Source organism: Musca domestica, unplaced genomic scaffold (genome assembly GCF_030504385.1).
Source record: "Musca domestica strain aabys unplaced genomic scaffold, Musca_domestica.polishedcontigs.V.1.1 12, whole genome shotgun sequence".
In the NCBI taxonomy this organism is placed as follows: domain Eukaryota; kingdom Metazoa; phylum Arthropoda; class Insecta; order Diptera; family Muscidae; genus Musca; species Musca domestica.
Genome location: NW_026712155.1, coordinates 4848507 through 4863964, shown reverse-complemented (window position 1 = coordinate 4863964; position 15458 = coordinate 4848507). Strand labels below are relative to the sequence as shown.

The 15458-nt window shown below is 37.9% G+C and overlaps 2 protein-coding genes across 7 annotated transcripts in view; one reads left to right on the top strand and one right to left on the bottom strand.

The window, feature by feature from the left end:
* The window catches only part of LOC101891306 (transforming acidic coiled-coil-containing protein 1), a 72249-nt gene that overhangs the window by 43185 nt on the left and 13606 nt on the right, over positions 1-15458 (bottom strand). For 3 of the 6 annotated variants that reach the window (XM_011296149.3, XM_059118109.1, XM_011296150.3), the window contains exon 1: positions 9431-10375. The exons of 2 other annotated variants lie outside the window; for them this stretch is intronic. In XM_011296149.3, the coding sequence (XP_011294451.2) occupies positions 9431-9799 (369 nt within the window). In that variant the 5' untranslated portion in view covers positions 9800-10375. Of the gene's footprint in view, positions 1-9430; positions 10385-15458 lie in introns of those variants that run through there. One more of the 6 variants, XM_020038438.2, reaches the window with a different exon arrangement.
* LOC131800621 (uncharacterized protein K02A2.6-like) lies at positions 2575-7250 on the top strand. Its single transcript, XM_059118113.1, has 2 exons — positions 2575-3366; positions 3443-7250. The coding sequence occupies exons 1-2, from the start codon at positions 3312-3314 to the stop codon at positions 7093-7095; spliced, it is 3708 nt and encodes a 1235-aa protein (XP_058974096.1). The 5' UTR covers positions 2575-3311; the 3' UTR covers positions 7096-7250.

Genomic DNA, 15458 nt, shown 5'->3' with positions numbered 1-15458 from the left:
CTTTGACACAAATTATTTCCTTCAAACGGCCAATGAAACCGTCACACTCTGCCCAAATGTAGCTCTGCGTCATTTTGGCCCATTGCCGGCGAAGCGTTTGCTTGAGGTGATCGACACTTTGGTATTTTGGTGGCCATTGTGCGCTGGAAATGAAGCAAGGAACCTCGTTTTGTAACTATTCCTGGAGAGCGACCCTCGGCTGTTATGGCGGCCCACACCTTTAAATTCTTCTACCATTAAATCTATGGCGGTTTTGAAGTGTTGAGAAGAAGAAGGAAAAAAACTAGGTTGTGCATCAAGTTCTTTTGATTTCCAGGCCATTGCAATACTCCAGGCAATAAGGCAGCAGTGTGATACACAAACACTACTCCGGGAGATTTTAACAAAAATGACTAGATGAAAGAGGATTTAATGTGCCTAAGAAGATCTGGCCTGTAAACCCTTAGAAAAAAATAAGGTCGCTCATTTTCATGGCAAAACCTGATCTGAAACTAGTGGTGGGTAGTATCGTCAGAGATCAATATATCGTAAGAACAATAACTTCTAAATGGTGTAGCGATGATACTGCATGCTGTAGTTTCTGCCAAAATGAGGAGGAAACTCCGACAGTCTCATCAATGTGAGACACAGGATTGTGGAAGGGCAAATAATACGCGATTTGTCCCTAACACAGAAGCAGCACAAATTCTTCAGTTAGCCAGAAGATTAAAGTGGCTAAAGCCGACACAATAAATTCTTGTTCGTGGATTACAATTTACGATTATTATTTTTTCATAGTTTTTTCTTTTCGATTGGAGCGTCCTTAAAACTAACTTTCAACCCGACCCGACGGCTTGGAAATTATTCATCACAAGAATTAAATAAATGTACAGAAATACGTGCAACGAGCAGATTTTGACGCTGATAGCAGCCACATTTAACGACGTAACGGTCACTGCTCCGAAGAGGTGCTGGAAAGTGATAGGGCGAAGCGAGGAGTACGGGAGTCGAATATCTTAGCAAAGTCCCAAAACCTGTCGTTAGCCACCCACAACACGGTTTCCGTCTACAGCACAGTACCACAACTGCATTGCACGCCACACCCACACATATTAGTCGAGGACTCAACCAGAACAGAGAGCAACGCAATGCAAAAGTACTAAGACCTGCCAGAATACCGCTCTGAAAACAGCAGAGCTGCCTGTTCATGTTTCCAGGGGACCATTTACATGCGAAGACTAAGGTTCTTACCTTAAGTCAGCATAAGCATAGGCTTTCGTTGCAGTACTTACTTGGGTATTACAGTGTGGATCATCATAACTATTATATGGTGGATAGAACTCCCTTACCCAGGCGTGTCAGGAATCACATACATGATCTAGAGAGGGAGGTGCAACGCTGTAAGAGAAAGCCTCAAGGTCAGTAATCCCATCAGGCAGGTCTGAGTAGCATTCATATTAATGCAGTCGCCGATGTAGTTAATCATTCAATCATCTATTGCAGCCGAAGAAAGTCGGCTGCTTAGATAAAGCAGGGAAGTTTTGGCGCAATTACGTTCAGTATGGTGCAGTCGTCTCAATTCGTATTAGGCGCGAATTGATCGAATTTAATCCAGAGGATTTTTAGCTACAGCCCATAAGAGTAGTTAACTACCTTAAACTGGACATTGAATCAGAACCCGATTAGCAGTTCATTAAACTCAACATATATTACTGCAACAAGAACAACAGCCACAACGAATACTCTTAATTACGCCATTGGGCAAGATTGACGAAGCTCTCTTAATCTATCTAAGCTTTAAAATCAAAGATCGACCGTACAATCGTCCACCTTAAATTCAGTCTACTCTCACTCTTTATGCTCTCAATGCTTAAAAAACGACAGACCACACAAAACAAGCCTGGTCTGCATATCCTTAAATTTAAATGAATTTTCGTATGCATTCCGTTGCATATGAACTTTCATGATAGTCTCTACCAAAACACATTCCAATGTGTTTCCTTGCCTTTCCACACATTAACCTTATAATTCTATAAACAAACAGGCTTTTGTTTGTTTACATTCTTTCAGCAGGGATACCATTGCCCGCTGCAGGTCAGTTGCCGGTGGTATGGTACTACTTTGTTGAATAATTTAGTTATTCGTTGTTGATGCTTTGCTCTCCACCAGCCAGAGTAGAGGTCATTGTGTTATTTAACAACATTAACATGGAAATAAATAAGGTAGCCACAGCTAGCCAGCCAGCCTATGCACCAGCAGCACAGCTGTTCCGTCCGATCGCCCACATTAGTCGTACGCCTTTCATTGTGTTTTTGCTCTGGAGTGCGGCAACATATTGCGGTGGCTGCTGAATGTTTAAACTTTGTTTTGTTTTCTAATTAAATTACGGAGGAAATTTGATTTAAAATGGCATTTAAACAATTAAAAAGCATGAGAGTGAGAGCACGAGTTGGGAGAAGTGAAAAAAAAATTGGAACATAAGAATATTGTCTACATAGAAATTGCCAGTTGCAGTCCGAGAAATAATTCAAATTTATAATTCAAATTCAAAACGGTATATAACTGTTGGGGCAACCCACATTAACAATATGGCATCTCATATTGCAACATCCTATACGGCAACGCCCATATAATAGGACGCCGTGCTACCGCCATTTTAGCTTGCTCAGTCTTGTTTTGTCTGTCACTCGAGTCTGACTCACTACATTGTAACTTCGACATTCTTTTTAAATTAGTAGCTGTGAACGCTCATCATCCAATAAATCTTTACACCTTTAGTATTAACAAACATTGGCTTTTATTTCAAACCATAAAAGCACAACAAAAGTGGCGACGAGGATAGTGGAAATTGATCAATAATTGCACACACAACAATCCGCAAAAATGTCTCAAGACATAATTCTACAATTGTTAACAGAGCAACAAAAAGCAATGTCGCAACAAACGCAACTGCTAAAGCATATGGCTGATCTTCTTCAAGCACAAGGAGCACCAAATTCACCACACTCACCACAAACATCAAATTCATCCAAAGCAGCACTAATGGAATCACTAGCACAGTCAATGACAGCATTCGTATACGAGCCAGAGAGCGGTCTGATATTTCAAGCGTGGTACAACAGGTTTGTGCATGTTTTCGAAAAAGAAGCAAGCTCACTCGAAGAACATGACAAAGTGGCCTTGTTATGGAGAAAAATGTCGAACCAAGTACATGAAAGATTTGCCAACTACGTATTACCAGCAAAACCTGAAGACATGACTCTAAAGGATACAGTAGAGAAACTCAAGAAACTCTTTGGTAAAACAGAAACACAAGTCTCACAAAGATACAAATGCCTTCAGCTAGCAAAAGGCGACAGCGAAGATTTCAGAGAATACGCAAGCAGAGTAAACCTACAATGCGAACTATTCAAAATGAAAGAAATGAAAATCGACCAATTCAAATGTCTCATTTTCGTCTTAGGACTCAAGTCAGCAAAGGACAACGACATAAGACTTCGCTTACTAAAGGTACTGGATGATGAAAACACTACAATGAACCTAGATCAACTAGTAGACGAAACACAACGAATTCTAGATCTCAAATCGGACAACATTCTCATTGAACATCAATCAAAAATCGTCTGTTCACTCAACAAGCACGCAAAAGACTTTAAGAAGCACAAAACACCCAATTCACCCTGTTGGTATTGCGGAGACCTTCACTACGTCAAATTTTGTCCTTTCCAGAAACATAAATGCACAACATGCAATCAAGTGGGTCATAAAAATAACTTTTGCAACATCGCTAAGACTGGTAAGAATTTCAAATCATCGTCTGAAAACAACCAGAACGAATTCAAGAAATACAGCAATTCAAGGAAATCATCCAAAACTAAGGCAGTTTTCAAAACACACAACATTAATTTCCGCGACTTAAGGAAATACACAACTGTCCTAATTAACAACAATCCTGTAAAACTTCAAATTGATACTGCATCAGACATATCAATTGTATCTATCAACACATGGAAAGCTATAGGTAAGCCTGAAGCCTACGAAACTTTTGACAACGCTAGCGACGCAAACGCAAACTCAATCAAGCTCCTAGCAGAATTTCAATGTGACGTCACAATCGACAAAACATCAAAAACATTAAAATGTTATATAACAGATATAGAAAAACTCAATATCATGGGAATCGATTGGATTCAAGCATTCAATCTATGGCAGAAACCAATAACCTCATGGTGTCATCAAATAAACTTCGTTGATGAAATAGCAGAATTGAAAACGAATTATCAATCAGTTTTTGATAACAGTACCCCAGGTCTGTGCAAAACAAAAGTCAACATACAATTATTGCCAAACACAAAAGAAATATTCGTTCCCAAACGACCAGTTCCTTTCGCAGCAAGAATGGAAATTGAAACAGAACTCCTCAGATTAGAAAACGCAGGAATAATCACACCGGTAGATTCATCGAGGTACGCAGCGCCGATAGTGGTCAGCAAACGTAATGGAAAAATTCGAATATGTGCAGACTATTCAACAGGACTAAACTCAATAGTAGAACCTAATCAGTATCCATTACCAACACCGGAAGAAATCATGTCTGATTGCCACAACTGTGTAATCTTTAGTCACTTAGATCTCTCAGACGCATACTTACAAGTCGAAGTTGACGACGAAAGTAAAGAGCTTCTCACCATCAATACACACAAAGGTCTATATAAGTTCAACCGTCTAACCCCAGGTATAAAATCAGCTCCGGGAGCATTTCAAAGGATCATGGATAAGCTATGCGCAGGCATAGAAGGAGCAAAAGCATATATAGACGACATCATGTTATCAAGTCCATCTATTCCGGAACATAAATTAAATTTAAACAAGCTTTTACAAAGAATTCAAGATCACGGATTCAAGCTGAAATTTGAAAAATGCCAATTCTTTCAAAAACAAATCAAATATCTAGGACACATAATAAGCAAAGATGGAATCAAACCTGACCCAATCAAAATAGCAGCCGTTCAAAATCTTAAAACACCAGAAAACGTCTCGGAAGTAAGATCGTTATTAGGCTCTATTAATCATTACGGGAAATTTGTAAACAACATGAGAACACTACGTAAACCTCTTGACGATCTACTAAAAAAGGACGCCAAGTTCGAGTGGACGTCACAGTGTCAAAAATCATTAAACGACTTTAAGAACATCTTGACATCAGATCTTCTTTTAACGCATTACAATCCGAACTTGCCTATACATGTAGCAGCCGATGCATCATCTCACGGAATCGGCGCGGTTATCTATCATATGTTTCCAGACAACACTATGAAGGCAATACATCATATTTCCAGATCACTCACACAAGCGGAAAAGAATTACAGCCAAATAGAAAAAGAAGGCCTAGCCCTTATATTCGCCGTTCAACGGTTTCACAAAATGTTATTCGGACGCAAATTTACTTTACACACCGATCACAAACCCTTACTCGCAATATTTGGTTCAAAGAAGGGAGTTCCAATTTACACAGCAAATCGTTTACAACGATGGGCCCTTATATTACTGGCTTACAACTTCGAAATTAAATACACAAACACAAAGGACTTTGGTCACGCTGATGTATTATCAAGATTAGTCAACAATCACGAAAAACCAGCAGATGACTTTATAGTGGCTTCAATATCATTCGAAGAAGACATACGTAACGAGATAAATGAAACTATGTCAGTTCTCCCAGTATCATTTAAAATGATCGTCGATGCAACAACAAAAGACACGGATTTACAAATGGTCCTCAAATACATTCAAACAGAATGGCCAGAAAGCAAGAAAAATATTAACCCATCAATTATTCAATTTTTCAACCGCAAGGAAAATCTTTCAACCTTCGATGGTTGTATTCTCTTCAATAATCGTATAGTAATTCCTAAATCATATCAGAGACAAATCTTACAACAACTTCACAGAGGACACTTATCAGCAGAACGCAGCAAAGCCATCGCCAGAAGTTATGTTTATTGGCCAAACATCGACAAACAAATTGAAGACTTTGTTCGGAAATGCAAAAATTGTCAACATGCGGCAAAAAGTCCAGTAAAAACAAATCTTTGCCCATGGCCATTAACTTCACACCCTCTTGAAAGGATACATATAGACTATGCTGGTCCAGAAAAAGGTAAATATTATCTTCTTATCATCGACTCGTATTCAAAATACCCTGTTATATACGAGACAACAACGACAACCACATATGCAACATTAAAAATGTTAAACGAATATTGTGCACTCTTCGGAAATCCTGAACAATTGGTCTCGGACAACGGAACACAGTTCTGTTCAGAACAATTTGAGAAGTGGTGCAGCAAAAAAGGCATTAAACACACAAGGACTGTTCGTTTTCATCCAAGTTCAAATGGACAAGCCGAGCGTTTCGTTGATACACTTAAACGTGCATTAAAAAAACTAGAAGGGGAAGAAACGCCTACGGAATCTCTCCAAACCTTCCTAGAAGTCTACAGATCCACACCAAATCCAAATGCACCAGAAGGTAAGTCTCCAGCAGAATCCTTCATCGGAAGAAAAATGAGAACGGTCTTCGACGTTCTAAGGAAGCAACAATCGCCTGAGTATAACGTCAATCACAAAATGGAACAGCAGTACAATACCAAACACGGTACCAAAAACAGAGAGTTTAGCAACGGAGAATTGGTCTATGCCAGAAACTTCAAAGGAAACAAAAGTTACTGGACAACAGGCGAAATAGTCGAGCGTAAAGGGAAAGTCATTTACAACACTCTAATCGACGTTGGGGACAGGAAAATTCTAGTACGAGCTCATACTGATCAACTTCGACATAGAGAATCGGTAGAGTCAAGCAGTCAAGAACGACAAAAACTACCATTGGACGTACTACTTGAAGAATTCGAAATCGCTTTGCCTAACCATCAAGAACATTTTGCAACTCCAACAGGTTCACCAAACTGGACACCTCAAAGAATAACAAGTCGCAGACAACCAGTCGAACCTATTTCAAGATCACCTTCTCATCTTAAGGAGGGAGATGTTGGGGCAACCCACATTAACAATATGGCATCTCATATTGCAACATCCTATACGGCAACGCCCATATAATAGGACGCCGTGCTACCGCCATTTTAGCTTGCTCAGTCTTGTTTTGTCTGTCACTCGAGTCTGACTCACTACATTGTAACTTCGACATTCTTTTTAAATTAGTAGCTGTGAACGCTCATCATCCAATAAATCTTTACACCTTTAGTATTAACAAACATTGGCTTTTATTTCAAACCATAAAAGCACAACAATAACAGTGAATAAAAATGAAAAAAATCAAACATTTGGGAGGGATGTTCACTCCTTCAAAAGCATCCGAGAGTAGATATACACACTTGATGTAATATTACCCCAAAGAATTGAGTGTTGTGGAATGGTAGTGCAAGGAGTGCTCGAAAAATTTCACCTGAGATAAGTTACATAAAAAACAAGTAAAACAGTATTAGGCGGTTTTGCCGACAGATTTATACCCACAGACAATGTTCGATTAATTGAATATATTTCCGCTTTTGTTATGATTATTTAAACTGCTGACCCTTTATGAGGAAAGTTCCGAAGCAGTTGGCCAATACTGACCAATTCGTAGTTGACCTAAGACTGATAAAAAAAAATTACATCGTGCCAGATTTGGACTAATTAGTATACTTTATATGAGATATGTAGGTGCAAATTTTCGGAAAATATGGAATATGCGTGAGGTAACAGATGTAGGGGACCATAACAGATCTTATGTTGAGGGAAATATTGAGAAGTACCCAGTCTGAATGGAACGAATGTTAATTTCGCGTTTTATGAGCTTTATGAATACTTAAAACTTTGACCCTTTGTGGGGGAGGTACCAGAAGGGGTTCGTAGATATATTCCATTTTTACACCAGGCCTTGGTTTTATAAAAATATTGTGATGTGTGTAATTTTTAGAGAAACGGGTGTTTATTTCGGATTTTATGATGGTTTTGGTTATTCAAAATTTTGACCCTTTATGTGGGAGGTACCAGAAGAAATGGTCCGATCTCTACCATCTTTATAACAGATATTGCGTTGATGGAAATATGGAGATGTGCCAAGTCGGAATAGATTTCGTGTTTTATGAGCTTAATGAATATTCAAAATTTTGACCCTTTGTGCCAGAAGGAGTGAACATATATATTTCACCTTCACACCAGACCACGGGTTTATAAAAATATTGCGATCACTGTAATTTGAAGACAATTGGATGCTTACACCACATGTTATAAGAGCTAAAATTATTCAAAATTTTGAACGTTTGTGGGAAAGGTACTTGATGGAGTGTACCGATATTGTCCATTTTCACACCTCACTTAGCACTGATGTAAATATTAGAATTTGCAAAGTTGAACCAAAATCGAATTATCCTTTCTCTTTATGTGCAGTAAATTAATTTCTTTGAAAATGTTGACATTTTGTGGGGGAAGGTACCAGAAGGAGTGGACCGATATTGCCCATCTCCGAAATCGATCTAAGTTTGACAATAATATTTCGATGTACCAAGTTTGGATCAAATCGGATACTCCCTTCGAGAGATATCGTGCGCACCAGCCAGCGAGACAGACGGACGGACGGACATCGCTAGACCGACTCCAAATGACCTGAAATGGATTTGGTCCAAAGAGACCTAGGGTCTAAAACCTTTATTTCGATGAGGCACTTTATACCAGAAGAAGTTGACCGATATTGGTAAACGTATTGCAATGAACCATGTTTGCTTCAAACCGCATAACGTACGCTATAGACAGACAGACAAATTGGCCTCAAATCGAACTCAAATTTCCAAAACCGGATATCGTTCAAATACACAATACTGGCGTCTCTTGATCTCTGTAGCAATAATGTTAAGGGTATAAACATACATATGTTTCCCATTGCAAATATCAAAACGTTTCCTTAATATTTGCCTCCCAAACAAATGCCGACCACACAACAAATCTGAAATTGCGTAGCATTTAAATTATATAAATATATATTATTTTATCAGATGAAAAATTAGAACAAAAGAGAATAGAAACAAAAACAAGAGGAGAAAAACTGAAATGAAAATTTGCATATTTCTGTTAATTTAATTGAAAGTGACAAATGGTTGTGAATGAAACGACGGACGGGACGACACACAAAAATAAGAACATTGACAATTAGAAGAAATGAATACACGACTGAAACAATTGCAAACAAAATGAGGCGCGAATGGCTGCCTAGCTAGCTAGCCATAGAAAAAACCATGGTCAATAGGCCAACGTCCAAGCAATTTGGCGAAAAGTGGACACACACCAAAATGCCCATTTTTCAAATTGTTGTGCACATCTACACTTTGGTTACAATGGTGCTAAAGGGGGAGAAGCGAGAGGTGCATTTTGTTAAAAACTAATTGCGTAAATTTACCTCAGATTTTTGAGGAGGCGATGCAATGGCCAAAACTTCATCATTAATACCGGCCAATGTGAGATTATCTGTAATTTCCGATAAAAGTTCATCAATGGTCTGTGACGCCGTCATTGATGAGGTGAGCACTGGGGGAGGTGGTGGTGGTGAAGGAGTCTGCGATTGCATACTGCTATCATCATCGGGTGGCAGAAGTAATGGCGGCGGTGGTGGTGGCAAATATTCTTCGTCGAATTCTTTTAGTATTTCCTCGGGAACTCCAATGAAATCGGTAATATTGCCATTCAACGAAGAGGTTAGGGATGTTATGGGACGTTCAGTGGCTTCTTGATGTTCATAGTAGGATATCTCTATTTGTGGTTTCGGCATTTCATCGCAACTGTTTGGAAGATCTTTATTGGTTTGTTGAAGTTCCTGTGGTTCGGCATTTGAATTGTTTTCAGATTGATTTTCTTGTGAACCGCGGTTAGGCTCAGATGATCCTTTTGAATTATCCTGAAGATTTAAGGGAATTTCCTCTGCTTTCTTCTCTTTGTCATTGGACTTTACTTCTGTTTGAGATTCTTCCAAAGTATTTTGGGTGAGAATATTTCCTTGTGCCTCATTTTCCTTTTGCTTGTTAATGTTTTCTTGAATTTGAGATTGTTGATGAGGACTGTTCAGATTCTGACAAGATTCTTGGTTATTTATAGCCGAAATATCTTCCAATTTTAGCTGCTGGGGAATTTCTTGTTCTCCTGCACCAGGTGAATTTATTATGTCCTCCTGTTTTTCTGAAGAGGCTTCTTGGGAATTTGGTAACTCTCGTTCAATAATCTTTACATTTGAAGGTATTTGAGAAATGCCTACAGCAGCTTTAGCTTCAACTTCTTCAGTTACATCTAGAACTTCTTTTTCTTCAGTGTTACTAGATGGAGCATCGGATTTTCGATTTTCAATATTTTGAGAATTTTTCGAATTGTTACTTTCTTCATTTTCTGTAGGAGTTTGCACGGACATTTGCCCTTGCTCCTCAGAGGCTGCACATTTTTTGAATTCCTCATTTGTATTGTCAATTTCCGTTGCTTTTTCTTCAGCTCTTTCCTGAGTAATATCTTCAACATTTATCTGGGGGTTTTCAGGATTGGTTTGGTTTTCCGATTCTTGATCTTTACTTTCTGTGCTCTGACAAATTTTATGCAACATATCCTTGTTAATTTCTTCCTGACTTATATTTTGTCCTTCAATGACCTTATCCTTATTATTCAAATCTGTACATTTCTCTTCCATAACATTATTTTGAAGATTTTCAGGATTATTTAGATTTTTAAATTCTGAATCTCTATTGTCTGTGTCCTCACAATTTTTGTCCGGAATATCATTTTTAAGATCTCCCTGTTTAACATCACTCACATTTTGACCTTCAAGGACTTGATCTTCATTTTTTAAATTCTCAGTTTTTCCTTGTTCAACATTCTTTTGAAGGGTTTCGAGATGTTTTTGTTGCTCATCACAGCTGCCACTATCCTTGGCGTGATTATTTAAATCAGGAGATTTTTCTTTTGTGACATTCTTATCCCCAGTTTCATTTTGGTTTAAATCACAGCCAATTGGATCTTGATTTTGATTTTGTGTTCTATTTGAATTTTCAACCACACAATTTTTCTGAGTAAACGCAATTTCTTCATGTTTACCATTCGTTTTGATTTGCTGCTTATTTTCCATTGGAACAACTCCTCCTCCTGCCTTTTGATGTACTTCCATATTTTCCATTTCCTGAACTCCCTTTACGAATGAATTTAACTCTTCCTGAGAGATTTCCATATTTTCCAAGGAATTAATTTTATTTTGAAGAATTTCCACATCTTCCAAGCTACCAATTGTGGTTGGACGGGATGTGGAATTGGGTCTTGGTGTACTATCATCAGCTGTAGTCTGTTGTTGTTCTTTTTCCATTTTTAAATCCTTTTCCTTATTTTCTTCATTCTCAAAGCTACCAATTGTTGTGGGTCGAGATGTGGGTGATTCCTGTGGCTTATCCGTGACCTCACCACCACCGCTGACTAAACTTACTGGTCGTTTGATTAAATTTGAAATGAATTCCATTTTTTTTAATATTCAAAAAGGGTGTGGAGTCTCCTCCTCAAGACTTTGAAAGATATGCTTGAATGCCCGTCTTTTTTGTTTTATTGCCGATTTTTTTCTAAGTTTGGAAAAATCAATTTCACTTTTTTTTTTGCTAAGAATTAAAAAACTTGAAAAATCACGTAATTATTTTACGCTTCACACACACACGCACATGTATTTTTTTCGTGATTTAAATTGATTACGCCGCTTTCTTAAATGATTTTAATATTCGGAACGAAGATGTGAGAACACTTATTTGTTTTGCTTGATTTACAACATTGACAATTGAATATTTTCTTTTCCAAATTAAAACATTTTGAGGAAAATTTGTTTTTTTTTTCTTGGATTCCCTTTCCTTTTTAATATTCCTTAATTATGCCACGATTTAAACGATTAGTTTGCTATTTTGGCTTGCCGATCTGCCAACCGCCGTATCCACACACGTTTCTCGGGCGTTTGAAATTCACATTCGATTCAATTTTTTGGTTGCTTTTCTTTTGGTTTTCAGAAATTTTGACTTTTCCCTCTTTTTCAAGTGTTTTCTCTGTTGCATGAGGCACTCGCTCTCACCCATATGTTTTCATTCCTCAGCTAGAGGCGGGGCGGCAGGCAAGTGAGGGTGGATGAATGGGTGGCAAGGAGCAAAGACTTGATCATTTCTTTCTCTCTACATATGAATGAATGCAACCAGAAACAAAAACAACAATAACAACCGCAAGTAAAATACTCTCATCAATGCCGGGAAAATTTAGTTTCATTTTTTCTTTTTGTTTAGATTCGAATCATATGGGGTTTGTTTTTGTGTTTATTTGAGCTATTTTGAATTTGCTCTTGATCTCATTGAACACACAGCACAACACGGTGCTGGCTGCTCATGTCTAATGATGGGTGTCGTCGGTCCTGTAGTTGGCGGCTGTTGTTTTTTTGCTGTGTCTGGCCTAATCTAAAATGTCTCGAATCTCCCTCAGGTTTCTTTGGGTGTTTTCTTTGAGAGGGGGTAGAGGAAGCATAACCTTTAAACATTTTTTTTGCTTATTTTTTTCTTAAAATGTTTTGGTGTCAAAAATATTTCGTTTTTGTTTAGAACATTTTTTTTTTGAGATTAGTGTCGTTTGGAGGATGATTATTCGAATAAATCTAAATCATCAATCTATTTTGTCCAATATTCCGGTTTTACTGTTTCCTTCTGTATTTTTATACCCTACAACACATAGTGGTAAGGGTATTATGTCTTTGTCCACTTGTTTGAGGATCTTCATAGAATCACTTTCTAAGTAGATTTATGCATGTCAGTCCGTCTGTCCATGTATTTTTGTGAAATAAATGCAGTTCGCATTTATTATCCGATTGAGATGAAATTTTCCAAAAAAATTTGTTTGGCCCAAGGACGAAACCTATTGAAATTAATGAGAATCGGTTCAAATTTAGATATAGCTCTCATATATATCTTCAACCGATTTCGGGTTAACTGTGCTCCAATGGGCCAATTCAGTCCAAATGGCCTAAATTTTGGCACATCCCAATAAATTCAATCTAGAAGCAAGTACATCAAAATCGGTTCAGGTATAACTATAGCTCCCATATATATGTTTTATTCGATTTGGAGTTTTAAGTCCCTCACATGCGTAATATGGCTTCCACAACAATGATATTTGGTACTTGATATCAGATACAGCTCAGAAATAAGTACCTAACATGTTGTCACGATCGGTTCAGATTTGGATATAGCTACCTTATATATCTTCAAACGATGTCGGGTTAATTGTGCACCAAATGGCAAATATCAGTTCAAATGACCTGCATTTTGGCACATCTGACCGAATTCTGCCTAGAAGCAAGTACGTTAAATTTAATGAAAATCGGTTCAGATATAGCTATACTCCCACATATATGTTTCATACGATTTGGGGTTATAAGTCCCTTACATGCGTAATATGCACTCCACAAGAATAATATTTGAAACCAGATATCAGATATAGCGCAGAAATACCTCTGTCAAATTTTATTGAGATCGGATCAGATTTGGATATACCTCCCATATGTATCTTTATCCGATATCAGATTTATTGTGCATCAAATGGCTAATGTCAGGCCAAATGGAATGGAATTTGGCACTTCCAACGGAATATTTGATACCGGACATCAGATACAGCTCGAAAAAACCTCTGCCAAATTTTATCGAGATCGGTTCAGATTTTTATATACCTGATAATGCACTATGCAACAATGTTATTTGTTGCTTTATATAATAGACAATTTTGTTCTCTACCTTCCGGCAATTATTCCCTTTGTAATTTTTAACAAAATATGTAGATTGATGTAAGGTACCATAAAGTGAGGATTTGCAGCTGCTTTACAAAACCATCTGATACGTTCTAGCTTGTTTCAAAATTCTAAACAGTTTTTCTTAAAATAAAACATCAACAGTAGAAATGAAAAATTCAACAGCTTCATTTTATCAAAACAAAATTTGAAAGCCAACAAAAAACCAAGAAGAAATGATCAAGTATAATCGTTTTCAATTGCACAATATTTTTTCAATCCCAATAAATGTCGTGATAAAACCAAAAGGAATTTCCATTTTTTTTTAAATAATTACAAATAATTTTAATAACGTTTTAGTGTTTTCTTTTCTAATTGGATTTAATTTAATTGTCGAACAGACAAAAGAAAAACAGCGGCACACACACGACCGGTAAATATAACCGGCTAAACAAAACTGAAACAAATTCAAACTAATGCCAATCGACAGACAACAAGAACAGCCAGCACCTTCACCATTAGATAGTCGCCGAGAAGCGGCTGTGGAAGAATGGTGGAGGAGCTCAATGGCAGATCTCTTATGCATAAAAAGTGCACAGCGTTATTTCCCAACCCCCTCCCCTCCCTCCTTGCTATCCAATATTCACAGTGCACCCAACACTGTTGGCTTGCAGCTGGAGCAATAAATTCGTTGTAAGACACCACCACAACCATGCCTGCATGCATCGGCAATAAAGTTATGCCCACAAGACCTACTCTGGATGTCTTGCAACACTGTTCATCATCATCATCAACAAAGACTAAAAAATGTAGGGAGCGAGAGATAGAAGGCTTCGCAGCTACAGACAGGCAGTATGGACATGGAGACATACTATTTATAAGAGAAAACGACATCAGCAGCAACACCGACTACAACAACTGACTGACTACTGCTGCAACAATAACCTATCACAAGTAATTAGAATTTTAAACTAGAACACGCTTAAAACACATGGAGGTGGGAGGTGGCAGCAGTGAGAGAGAACGAGGGGGAGGATGTGACTTAGAAATTACCTTATTAGATCATGTGGAAATAGAACAGAATGGGGATGGGTATAATAAGTTTGATCTAAATAGAAATGCGGTATAGTCACCACCACCTAGTCTATCTGGTGATTCTTTAATTTTCATCGAAGGATAAATCTGGAAGGCGGAAGCCGAAAAGTACTGGCGTCGAGTTTGTTTTCACCTTTGAATCCAAATATCAACACATTATACTACTGCAAATATAGGAAGCTCGACTTAATAGACTCACTAGGAGTCCAAGAGACTCTAAGATTAAAATCTCATTTTTCCTCTGATCTGGAAGGCCCCCAGTGATCAACCAGGCGGTATGCAAACCTAATCTGAGTCAATCGGCGGGCTCAGAACCATAATTCCAACGTAAAAGGATATGGAAATATGACACAATTTATTTTTCACTTCGGTTGGCGGTCATCATCTCATAAGCAGGCTTTACACGCATATGTAATTCGGCAGGCAAGCCTTTACAAGAACGTCAAGCTCATTTGTGGCGAAAAAAACCAGTAAGTGACCTTGGTGGCTTTAGGGAAGCTAATGAAATGGAAACTTTGTTACTAAGGGAAATGAAGAAAGAATCACTTTGATCTGGGATTGATAC

Excerpts from the sequence above, each read along its gene's own strand:
- LOC131800621 (XM_059118113.1), top strand. The coding sequence starts at position 3,312 with ATGCCTTCAGCTAGCAAAAGGCGACAGCGAAGATTTCAGAGAATACGC. Across the intron at positions 3,367-3,442 it reads TCAGAGAATACGCAAGCAGA|GACTCAAGTCAGCAAAGGAC; the intron begins GTAAACCTACAA and ends TTTTCGTCTTAG.